Below are 13,107 nucleotides of genomic sequence, written 5' to 3'. Positions count from 1 at the left end.
CTTAAAGTACAAGTTAACATTTTTGCCCAGTAAAAAAAAAAATATATGTATGTGTATATATTGTATCTTTTATGATTATAAAAACACAAGCAGAGGGCCCCGACCTTCTGCAGACTAAGACTGAGGTTACAGTACACATCATCTTAATTTAAATCTAAATTAAGATTTTAATGAAATAAAATTAAATGAAATCTAAATTAAGATTTTAATAAAATTCAATTAAATGAAATCTAAAGCAAGATTTTAATGAAATTAAATCTAAATTAAGATTTTAATAAAATTAAATTAAATTCATTATAAAGTTAGACACTGTTAATAAAATCTAAATTGATTCAATTAAAATGAATAAAAGCAGAAATACACACTGCAATGGCCACAACTAATACTAAGTAAATTCTGACTTTAATTAAAAAAAGATCCAGGTACTTAGAAAAAAAGTCATATTTTTAGAGGTCTAATTTGTTGCTGCATGTTGTGAAACAATGGATTTTGTGATTTAGAGTGATCGAGCATGGCGAAGAGAATCGCATGACCAACCAGAGCGTGGCCATCGTGTTCGGCCCGACGTTGCTCAGGCCCGAGACCGAGATGTGGAACATGGCCGTGCACATGGTCTACCAGAACCAGATCGTGGAGCTCATTCTGCTGGAATACGACAGCATCTTTGGCAGGTAGAGGTTGACCGTCAGGTCTTCCACCAAAACCACTCTTTGCACTTTGGACTACCTTTTGGTCAGTTTCAATCTAAAGGACCGTGAGAAAAAAACAAATTCCCTGCTGACACCAAAAGAGCACTCCTCATTGTAGAAGAACCAACATGAACTTTTTAAAGGAACATAAAGGGAACACGGCTTATATCCGGTTATTTCCATCAAATGGAGGTGTGCCAAAATTCTAAGCATTTCAACAAAATAGGACAATCATTCATTCAATTAGAAGCAAATCCCTCATTGGCAGGCATTTTACAGCATTTTCACTTCATTTTTTCAAGACTCATCAAATGTTTCTTTAAGTACAGGGGTGTTTAAACTATGGCCCGGGGGCCAACTGCAGCCTACTGCTGAGTTTTTATTGGCTTGCAGAAAATGATGAAAATATAAAATATGTCCTGCACAAGACACCCCTGTTATAATGTGCTTCATATACATTAAATCTAACAAATGGAAGAATAGACTATACCTCACCAGCGCAAAAAAAAAGTTTGATTCTCACCTTTTCTGTTCTTCATAAACAATAGAGTATTGGTTATTAATTATTATTAATTATGCACTAATTGCATTGTTTCAATACGCTGACAGTTTTGTGCCAGTAACATTTTTTCTAGTTTGAAATTGTCAATATGTATTAATCCTAGAATTAAATTCCACCGTATGGCCAAATTGACCAAAAAAAAAAGTAATTCCAGCATCTATTTTCCAGAAAAAGCGGTTTTAGATTAAGAAAAAAAACAATCAAATTAAAAGATGCAAAAAAATAAATATGATGAAAAATACAGAACATGGGATAAAAGTGATTCATTTGCTTCTCTTCTAAATTATAGCAAACATTTTTCTATATTATGTTTTTTTAAATATTTAACTTTTTTTTCCAAAATATTTCCCATTTCTCATACTTCATATTTTTCTTTACATTACATTTTGTACAGTGGTACCTCAGTTCTGGATCACAATCCATTCCAGAAGGTTTTGTTCTAAAAATGCATCAATTTCTCACATTTACAATTAATTGAAAAATAAATCACATGTTCCAAATCTAATAACAAGGCATTTTTTACAGCGTTCCTTATTCTTCCTGATAATAAAACTCATAGTAAAATTACACGTAAAGTTTAAATACTTCATATAATGAAATAATTTAAGAAACATTTATTTTTGCCTAAAATATATACTTTTAACAGTAGAGTAGCCTTGTTAACTTTTTTTTTTAAATAAAACAAAGTGCAGAATAACTTTTACACAAGCAATAAATGAGGGGGAAATGTTTGAAGCCCTGATGGTGGGTTAATATATTCCTCAATATGAATATAAATGGTAAATGGAGCTAACTTTTATTAGTCTCGGGTGAGTGAAGTGGAGATGGACCTAAACGCGGGTAATCAGACGGACACGACAACGAAACAATCGTACTGGGGTTCAAACTCCGATTTGTTAAAAGTCTGAGACGTTGGAAAACCGAGGTACCACTGTAATTGTTGAATTTTGGCACACATGCCAAAAAAAATCTATTTTTCTTGTTATTTTTAACAGTCTTTGACTGGAATTCCTGCCTGACTCATCCAATTTCGCCTTCAAAATACTTCCATCAAAGTCTCTCAACTCTTTAGAAAGTTTGTGTGTTTCTGACAGGGATTTGAAAGTTGTACAATGTGGAACAATGAACTCGTTCTTTCATAATGTTGAGCTCAACCGTCAACGTTTTATCTGTTAATGGACAATTCTGACTTTGGCCATTTGTGACATTATAAATCATGTCAACTCAATAAAGTGCTGCTTCTTCCATTTAACTGCAATAAAAAACCTCGATGGCACATTTGCGAAAAAACCTACTAACATTGGCAGTGACTTTAAAGTTTGACTTTAGTTTAACTATTACTTCTATTGGCTATTACTTTTATTGGCTTTTGCCGCAATTTTTTTATTGCATTGACGACAAAGATATGAAGTCGTTTACTTACTCGTTTGTTTTTATTGGCCAGTGGATAAGCGAGGAAAACATCTCCAATTTTTACTCTAATCGCAATTAACACTTTGAACTAGCCAGTAGCAACACGACAACGTCAGCGTTTATTCATTAGCGCTAAAAAAGCAAATAGATAACGCTCGGATGCTTTTATGTTTTTTTCGTCTTTGCCGAGGTCGTCCCGGCCTGGAATAAATGCTAACCATTTTCCTCGGCTAATTAGTCCTAAAGGAGTTTGTTGACCCGTTGTTATTTAGCACACATGCGTGCGAGAGGAATTAAAAAAGAGAAATTAAAAAGTGTTGGAAAGGTTAAAAGGGAAACAAAACAATAAACAATCTTCGAGATTATTTGGGTAGCATGTGGGCGTCGCACTAAAAGCTCGTTAGCCTTTTGATCCAGAAGCTGCCCAAGCGAGTCGAGCGGCATCTTGGGTTGGTTCGCGTCAATCAGCTGTTAGGTTTTGTTCCTGCATTTATTCCGTCTTCATGTGCAAGTGCATGGGATGTTTTTTCAGTTCCAAAGTTGACAAAGACGGTACAGTATACTCTTTTAGTGGCTTTTTTGATTTCACCTGGACAACCGTTATGTCTTCCAACTATCATTCATTCATGCATCCATTCATCCACTCACCCATTCATCCACTCACCCATTCATCCACTCACCCATTCATCCATCCATTCATCCATTCATTCATCCATTCACTCATTCATCCATTCACCCATTCATCCATCCATTCATTCATCCATTCACTCATTCATCCATTCACCCATTCATCCATCCATTCATCCATTCATCCATTCATCCATCCATTCATCCATCCATTCATCCATTCATCCATCCATTCATCCATCCATTCATCCATCCATCCATTCATCCACCCATTCATTCATTAATTCATTCATTAATTCATTTTTTGAACTTTTTTATCCCCACTAGGGTCGTGGGAGGTGCTGGAGCCTATCCCAGCTGACTTAGGGCTAGAGACGGTGGACACAAATGGTGGACATCCAATCGCAGGGCACAAGGAGACAAACAAGCATTCACTCTCACACTTACGCTAGGGGACATTTAACGTCCAACCAGCCTACCATGCATGTCTTCGAAATGTGGGAGGAAACCGGAGTACCCGGTGAAAACCCTGGGGGAGAACATGCACACTCCACACAGATGGGCTGACCTGGATTCGAACCCAGGACCCCAGAGCTATTAGGCCAACGCGCTAACCACGTTTTCGCCGGGCCGCCTTGTCTTCCAACTAGGCTACCAAAATTAATCAATTAATGAATTGACAGCCCTTCCGATCGTGCTGATCATTAGATAATTTTTAGATATTTAAATTACTACAAATTTTCCTCTTAAAGCCTCTTTATAGCAAATATTCTTTTGTGGTGGATTTTTCTTTTCACATTTGTTTACTATTTTGTTTAATCGGAAAAGGGCAAATGTTAAATCTATCATATATTTAAAAAAGAAATGTAAATATTGCATTTTGAAATATTTTATTCACAGTGAAAATTAAAAGGGGAAAAAGAAAACATTTTAGATTCAATTAGAATTATACAGATTCAAAGAACTGGATCAAAAGCCTTATAAATATTCCATTTGTTCGAGATCTAAAATTGTTTATTTGAGCGTTTTTCTTAGGAAAACATCTTTTAATCAGTTAGTTTTTCATTTTTAAAGGAAGTAATTTTCTTTTGGTGCCCTTTTTTGTGTGTATGTATGTGTGTTTATGTCTGCGCAAATTTGCATGTGGACCTTTGTCATTCTACCAATGCTGAAAAAAATGGACTCATTTAGTGACATTTTTGTTAACCAGAGGCAAAAAGTCAGCAACATCGTAAGAGAAGGCAACAGTGTAAGAGAATTTCTACTTTATGCTATGACACATTTCTTATCCGTGTGGGCACATGTGTAAATTCCCACGTATGCAAATGTAGTGTATACGTAGATGAATGTGTGTATATGCTATACACAGTACTAACCCAAATATTCAAATTAGTAAAATTTGTTTAATTTCGACAATTTAATACCAGATGAAACCAACAAATGTTCTTGATCCAGAAATATATTGATTTGCACTTGATTCATTCACTTAATGTGAAATTCACCTAAACTATTCAGGATATTCATTTTCTGAGTAGTACTCATCTGGGTTGCGGGGGTGCTGGATCCTAACCCAGATTTCTGGGTGAGGTAAACCTTGAATTGGTTGCCAGACATTGGCCAGGGAGAGATGACAAATAACCAATCGTGCACACATTCATACAATCGAAAAGTGGTTAAGTAACCTACCAATGGTCGGGATTGAACCCAGATCTCTGAAATGTGAGGTGGACATGACAGTCGAAAGCAAAGTAAAGCAGATTTAAGTATAAGTAAGCCCTCTTTTTATCATTGTTTCTTCTCATCTCCATTCTTGACTTTATCTTCCGAGGCCTCCAGCAGGAAATGTTTTTTTCTCTGACAAGACGTCGGCGCTGGGCTGTCAGCCAGCATTTTTGAAACCTCAGCTCAGGGGAAACAAAAATGCCATGATGTCATCTCTTTTCTTGCACCACTTTGCCATCTCGCTTTTTCCTTTCCGTGCTTCCCGCAAGCCTTATCATAAAGAAGGCATTATTTAGCAGCGGCTTTCTATATTTTGCCTCTGATTTCCATCGTAGGAGTTAATGATATGAAGCAAAACAATGCCTGTTAATGGAAAGTACACCAAAAGGAGTAGAGGCCGTTTTGGGTTCGGACTTGTCTTGTTTTAATCAAACTCATGTTTACTATGGCTGGTTGCCATAGTTGTTAGATTTTATCGTGATAACAATTTTAAATATGGGTCCATATATAAAGCGCACTGGATTATAAGGCGCCATGTCTATTTTGGTGAAAATTTAAGACTTTTATGTGCGCCTTATATTTGTGAAAATACGGTACTTTATCTGCTAATTAGATGGTCAAACTGTTATTATGCTATTTTCGCTAATACATTTTTTTCCATTTCTCCAAAGTGTCCCAATACGTCTCATAATTTTCAAATATTGACAATGCCATACTTACTGTATGGCTTGTATGAATTTTAAGAGATGCCCCAATACCTTTTCTCGCCTTTCGTGAGCGGCTTACACGCTTACAATGAAGTCGCTGGATTTCGTGTCTTTCTTCACAGGTTTCCAAAGAAAATATGACTTAGACATAAGACGAAAGCCGCGTTGAGCATTCCCAGCGGAGCCAAATCTGCACATGAATTTTTAACAGTTTGAGGTTTTTGATTGGGAAAAAAAAAACAGCCAGAATAAAAACAATCCACATTTTTTTATGCATAAAAAGACAAGATTTTCTGCCGGGAAAGAGGATTACACCTCTTTCACAATACGTGCTTATACTGCACCATAAGCTTATCATTCAAACACGCGTGTTAGGTGCATGTAAACAAGGTGTTGTGGAGGAGTCAAGACGGATAATTCAAAACAACATCCACCGGTGAAGAAACAGCATAGATAACACACACCGCTGTGTGAAGTCTGCCTGCATTGATAATGTCCATAGGCATAATACATAATAAGCATATTGCATAATGTATATACACAATGCGTAATGTTGTGTTTTAAACCAGCAAAAAAATGATCATATTCTGCATCTTGGATCTCATTACTTGGAAGCAATTTGCAAGGATATTTGATGTTGGAATTCTGACTGCTAGTTATGTTCATCCACAAGAAAATGTGTAACCTAATCATTATGTATCTTCCATTGAGCAGTAGGTAAAGATATGAATGGCAAAGGTGAGTCTACAATCTACACAAACCTATCTGGTCTTTGAATGAATTACAAGTGAGAGCAGTTTCAGGCCTTCCCTGTTTGGTCCGGTAATTATTTACTGCCCTATTTTACCCGCTCACACCATTTTGTCCAATGATTGAATAATATTTGCAAACTATGAACTTGTGTGAATACTCCCTAAATCTGTGTAAACTCAATTTAACCCTAAAAATTTACATAAATATAAGTATGGAGATTCAGTCTAAAAACAAGACTAACTGGTGATTTCCATAAGACACCGGTGTCAAAGTGGCGGCCCAGGGGCCAAATCTGGCCCACCGCATCATTTTGTGCGACCCGAGAAAGTAAATCATGAGTGCCGACTCTCTGTTTAACATCAAATTAAAACGAATATAGATGTATATTAAATATCCTGATTTTACCCCTTTTAAATCAATAATTGTAACTTTTTAATCATTTTTTCCGTGTTTTTAGTTCAAAAAACATTTTGTAAAACCTAAAAACACATTTAAAAAAGCTAAAAAAAACATTGTTATATATCTAGAAAAAACTAAATATTCAGGGATTTTATTCCAGTTCTTTTTAATCCATTTATTTAAATAAAAATCTAAATATTATATCTAAAATGGTCTGGCCCACATGAAACCGAGTAGACATTAATGCGGCCCGTGAACCAACCCAAATCCGACACCCTTGCCATAAGGGTTACTATTCCAATTTTGGCTGGAAAGCATGTCGCTTCGGAAAAAAAAGTGGATTCCAAGCAGAGTGACGGATGTTTGTTTTAGCCACTTCCACCGCCGATATATTATTTTGGGATGGGAGGGTGTGACTACGGTCGTAAAAAGAAAAATATCTGCCCGTGAGACGAGTGCACAGGTGGGGAGAGCGTCTGCAACGTCAGCAAAATATTTGGAGCGTGGCGGGAGCAAATAGGATTGTTATTCCAGCATCTGTTCATTCCCTTCTCTTTCCAGCATGTTTACGACATTCATTTGTCAAGTTGGTGGCAAAATAGTCATTGGCATCAGGAATTGTGTTGTTTTTATTTTTTTGTGCTTGTAATAAATCTGTACTACTGCTCACTCTCACTGGTTGGTGGCCCAGTGGATAAGTCATCAGTCTTCCACCTCTTTGGTCTTGGGTTCAAATCCAAGTGCTTGCAAAGATTTTCCCAATATTATTCAGGTAAATGAATGAGGTAAAAGTACAAGTACTACTCCTTACTCTCACTGGATGGTGGCCCAGTGGATAAGTCATCAGTCTTCCACCTCTTTGGTCTTGGGTTCAAATCCAAGTGTGTGCAAACATTTTCCCAATATTATTCAGACAAATGAATGAGGTAAAAGTACAAGTACTACTGCTTTCTCTCACAGGGTGGTGGCCCAGTGGATAAGTCATCAGTCTCCCACATCTGAGGTCCTGGGTTCAAATCCAAGTGCGAGCAAAGATTTTCCCAATATTATTCAGTTAAAAGAATAAGTTCTAATGGATAAGTGTTTAAGTGTATAAGTCTTCAGTGGTGGATGAAGCATTTTGTCAAAAAAATGACTAAGTGTTTCACCCCATTTCCTTGAATAAAACGTTTCAACACCTATGTATAAGTGGGGCACGAGTTGGTGTAGTGGGTTGCACACTCGCCTTTGCACGGAGAGAACGTGAGTTCGCTTCCCGGTGTCGGCGGTTGACTGACCAAGCAAGCGGTCGAGGGTCGGCCGAAGGCCGACCCGAGAACGCCTTGTGCACAGACAGGTCCTTCAACTGTCTTCCGAACTGCCGAAGGCAGTTCGGAATATAACCTTTTACTGAAAAATATGACTATGTGTTTAATATAAATTAAAAAGATTTTTCTTTTTTTTTTTCTTATTCCATTTTCTCACCTTCATGGTTTGGTGGTCAACCAAAGGACGACAACGGGAATCGAACCCAGGTCTCCCACATGGGAGTCCAGTGATCTAACTCTGCACCAACCAAGTGGCTTACTCTTTTCTCTGTAATCATTTGAGTGTCAAGACTTCAAGTCCACAGAAACAATTAAGTGAAAATGTGTCCCAACCGGGATTTGAACTCAGGTCTCCCAGACAGGAGTCCAGTGAGTTAACCACTACGCCACCAAGTAGCTACACTTTCCTTTGTAATCATTTGAGTGTCTTGATTGCAAGAACACAGAAACAACTAAGTGAAAATGTTTCCCAACTGGGATTTGAACCCCAGCCTCCCACATGGTAGTCAAGTGACTTAACCTCTAGGCCACAATTGCTTTTGTCATTAATGGAAGGTCTTGACTACAAATATATAGAAACAACTAAGAGAAAATGTTTCCCATTTGGGAATCGGACACCAGCCTCCCACATGGGAATCACACGAGTTAACCTCTACACCACGAATCAGTCACACTTTATTTTATTCATTATTGGAAAGTCTTGACTACAAATATATAGAAAGGTTTTAAAAAAAGAGCCCTATTATACTTGGTCATTTTAAAAACAAAGCCATATTATACATGGTGATATTTTTTTTAAAAAGCCTTACTTTATATAGTCATTTTTTAAGAAAAAATCATTTAGTGTACTTGGTCATTTTTAAGAAAAAAAGCCTCACTATACATGGTATTTTATTTAAAAGCCTTACTATACATGGTTATTTTTCAATAAAATTCCATTACTATACTTGGTCATTTTTAAGATAAAAAGCCTTACTATACAATGTACCCTTTTAAATCAATACATAGTTGTATTTTTTTAATCATTTTTTTCTGTTTTTAGTTCATTTGGTAAAATCTAAAAAAAAATATAAAAATAGATAAAATAAACATTGTTTTAGATCTATAGATTAAATGTTTTTTTTTCACCTACAATCTTGTTACTTGCCAGGACCCAAATTTGCTTAACAGCCAGATGTTACACTATTTTACAAAATCACTCCTTGGGAAAAAAAGGCAATTGGTGTGGATTAGAATAGAAATGAAGTGCAGCTTTGGAAAAATGCAAACCCCTCGTGTGACGTTGCAATATGGTCTCGAAATTATTGTAGCGCAGTGTGGGAGGCACACTGTTGACATCAAATTGTGTCAAAAGTACAACAGATTTGCTATTATCATTACAGTGATTAAGGTAGGTACATTTTGGATCTGAATAACCCTTTAAGTTAACTCACTAACTGTCATTGAGAGCAATAGTAATCCATTCCATTTTATATGGAAGGGTTGACAGTTAATGGTCACGTTTCAGCGCCATTGGTGCAATCAATCCAATCCATTTGAACAACCAGGTCACGTGTTTTTTTTTGTTTTTACATTTGAATCCTTCTGCTTGTTACTCTGTTTTTCACCCTGCTTTCTAAGAATGACAAATGGATTCATTAGTAGAACTGCTCCACCTGAAACTGCATCAACCCTTGTGGGGCCGAGTGTGAGTGTGTGTCATGAAGTGTTAAATTGTCTTTTAGTACAATTTTGCTTCTTTTTGGAAAACGATTCAATGTAGCTCTAAAGTTGGGAGGTGTTTTTTGAAGCAGAAAATAGTAAGAAATATTGTTAGTGTAATTGATGCTAATCCCTAATATGGCCGTGAAAAAAGTGTATTTAAGTTTCCGGTTAAGTTTGATTTAGTTTGATGTTTCGTCATTTGGATCGTTTTTGCATCAAAACTGTTTTTGACCTCAATTTTTTTGTATTTAGAGGTACTGGTTTTTAATGGTGGTCGTTATTCCCTTAAGTTTGTTGCTTAATTCACGTTTCCTAGTCATAGTTCAGATTATATTGTTAAGGTTTTTTATTGCAATAGCTGCGGTAGTAGGAGCAGCCGACAAATTTAAAGAGTTGTACGACTAGCAGCATCATCTTTTACTGACAATCACCATCTTTGTGATATGCTAGTGCAGAAAATAAGCAGTTCAACATTCACTCTTGATGGCTTTGTAGAGTTAATGAAGCATGTCGAAGTACCAGCACTGCTTGTTGAAATTGTTATTAAATTCGATATTAAAATACTCATAAATGGTTGGGAAACGCAGCAATAAGCCTTTTATTTCATTCATTTCCAATAGCACTTATCCTCAAAAGGGTCACGGCCAACTAATCTAAGGCAACTCCGGGCAGCAAGATTCACATTCACAGAGAACAAGGAAACCAACAGGTATTTATCCTCACATCTGAGGGCAAATTAAAGTATTCAACCAACATGCCCATTTTTGGGAAGCCAATGTAAACCGGATATCCAAAGAAAACCCATTTACTCCATTAATGATGATCCTTTGCCCCCCAATGGGCTCAGCCTCCCCTTTCCTCAGAAGCAGCTCTGACCTCTGCCATAGCTAAACAAAGAATTAATACGTTCAAGGCCGTGTCAGAGTAAAGTCGGCGCCATTTTCAGGTCTCTGAGGCTTAAAGTCCACCTTATTTTTTTTCTTCCATCCTTCCCTGTGAGCTTAATCCTACCAAATCCCATTTTACACTCAGTGGCGCTCCATTTGTACTTCCCCATGCCTCCACCCGATATCATTTAGACGGAGCGTGGCAGGTGGCAAGCCAAGAAGCTTCGTGAAGAACACGCCGGCGTCATTTTGCTCGGACTCATCATAGAGCGGCTGCGCTTCGTGAGATAAAACATTGGAGGCCATTTTTGCAGGATTTCAAAGACTGAATACTGGCCATTCAATAGGTTTAAGGACACGCAAAGTCATTGACTTGGTTTTTAACACTTATTTCACCCTACCTATTCTTACTTTTTGTATTCTTTTTCGTATGCCTACTATGTAACTGGTTCTGCATGTTTGTTGGTTTGTATTTTTAAAATAACTAAAGAATGAAAATGATTTTTTAAAATAATTCAATAAAAAATGAATGAAACTAAACTAAATAGATATAAAAAGGCAAAAAAATTAGAATTAGATGATAAATTTAAATATGAAAAAATTAACTAATAATTGATTTTAAAAAAATTGAACAAAGACATTAGTAAACCAACAGGATGAATTTAAATTTTGAAGCAGAACAAGCTAATACATTTTGAGGTCAAACAGGTCTGAAAAGGAATTTGATTCATTTAAAAAGATTAATTAGGCAATATGATGAGAAAAGAAAGGGTCGAAAATGTTAGAAATATGACAAGTGCTTTGAATTTGTATGCTTAGGCGGCAGTGTGTCTCATATTGCACTGACCTTTTCATCCCTTATTACTTTTGCTCAGAGTTGAAAGTGGTTAGAATTTCTTGCCGGAATTCCCCAACAAAGGTCGCCAGGCATCCAGAATTTTTTTTTCTTCTCTTGGGGGTTCAAACCTTCTAAAATCCCCAAACTGCAAAGAAAACTACTTTTGGCAGTTATACCTCAGCACAACCAGGAATACAAGATCGGCAGCTAACAATTTGATATCGTTTGCTATAACCTTGAAGCCTGCGCATGTGTTGAGCTACAAAACATTGGCTCTCTGGCCGTGATTTTTTTCTCCCATTGCTGTGCTGCAGTCGTTGCCAAATTGATTGGAGAACGCTGAGCGGCACGAGGCTGATTAGCTGCCAACAAAGGCGGGACGGACTCATCCGTAAAATAAAGAAAATACCAACAGCGGCGGCCTTATTGACTGGAGTGCGGGCTGAACTGTAAGTGAAATGTCTGCCCTGAGCTGATAAAAGCCTATAAAACACATTTGCGGCTCATAAATATTCCTGGCATGGGCCATCCGTCCCAGCCAGAGAATGCAAATCTTCTATGTGCGTTTTAGCAATTATCTCTGGAAAACATCGGGATGGGAGTCAAACTGCACCCCAAATACAACATGGAGAAAAAAAATTACATTAAAAACAAACATGCATAATTCAAGAGGTCTTACGGCGTAGTGTTAAGACTAAACAAAGAAAGAAAAGAAACAGAGGCGATAGTAAAGTCTTAATATTACGATAAGAAAACCTTAATGGTTGTACCTCTATGTACGAATTCCTCCAAGCACGAAATTTTCAGGTTACGAAATGTTTTATGTGCAAATGAGTGATTTGAGATACAAAAAAAGATCCACGTTACAAAATCCCCCAAAAGAGCAAATGCAATTCCTTATCAGTTATATTATTTTGAAAATATTGTCGCAGATGCATTGAATCTCACTTAAGAACATTGCTACCCTTTACTGGGCTTTCATTTCATCTGATTTAATAACAACAAAAGCAATCAATTCAATTAAATTGGCCGTTTTACAACAACCACTATCCATGTTTCAAGATTCTCTCTTACCTAACTGTCCACCTCCTCTAATTAATGATTCCAATTCTCCAATTTAAGCGATTAAAAACCATACATATCCAACACGGCACATTTTCACACACACCTAGGGCACACGTATAAGTCTAAAATGTAGTACTACAAAGTGGACGGCTTTACGCCATGGTAGAATGGGCTATTCGGGCCATCTGGCAGGGTACATTTACATATCCTATATTTATTTTAAGAAATTAATACATCATTTTGATATAATTTTCTCATTTTCGTGTTTCCTCACATCTCTCATATAAAATTGGGAGACTGAACAATTTTAAAGGATTTACTTAGTAGTTGTGAGAATCGTGGAACGAATTAAATAATTTACATATAAAGTACACCTCTACTTACAAAATTTTCAAGTTACGAACAAAGTTCTGGAACCAATTAATTTCATAATT

The 13,107-nt window shown here is 36.7% G+C and overlaps 1 protein-coding gene across 4 annotated transcripts in view; it reads left to right on the top strand.

The window, feature by feature from the left end:
- LOC144201617 (rho GTPase-activating protein 12-like) overlaps positions 1–2,503 on the top strand; it is a 28,058-nt gene extending 25,555 nt beyond the window's left edge. For all 4 annotated transcript variants that reach the window (XM_077724353.1, XM_077724355.1, XM_077724354.1 and 1 more), the window contains one exon: positions 501–2,503. In XM_077724353.1, coding sequence (XP_077580479.1) covers positions 501–675 — 175 coding nt within the window. In that variant the 3' untranslated portion in view covers positions 676–2,503. The remainder of the gene's footprint in view (positions 1–500) is intronic.
- Positions 2,504–13,107: the final 10,604 nt, after the last annotated feature.

The sequence above is a fragment of the Stigmatopora nigra genome, chromosome 9, assembly GCF_051989575.1.
Source record: "Stigmatopora nigra isolate UIUO_SnigA chromosome 9, RoL_Snig_1.1, whole genome shotgun sequence".
NCBI lineage: Eukaryota > Metazoa > Chordata > Actinopteri > Syngnathiformes > Syngnathidae > Stigmatopora > Stigmatopora nigra.
The sequence above is the reverse complement of the archived record's forward strand: the minus strand, read 5'-3'. Positions and strand labels throughout refer to the sequence as shown.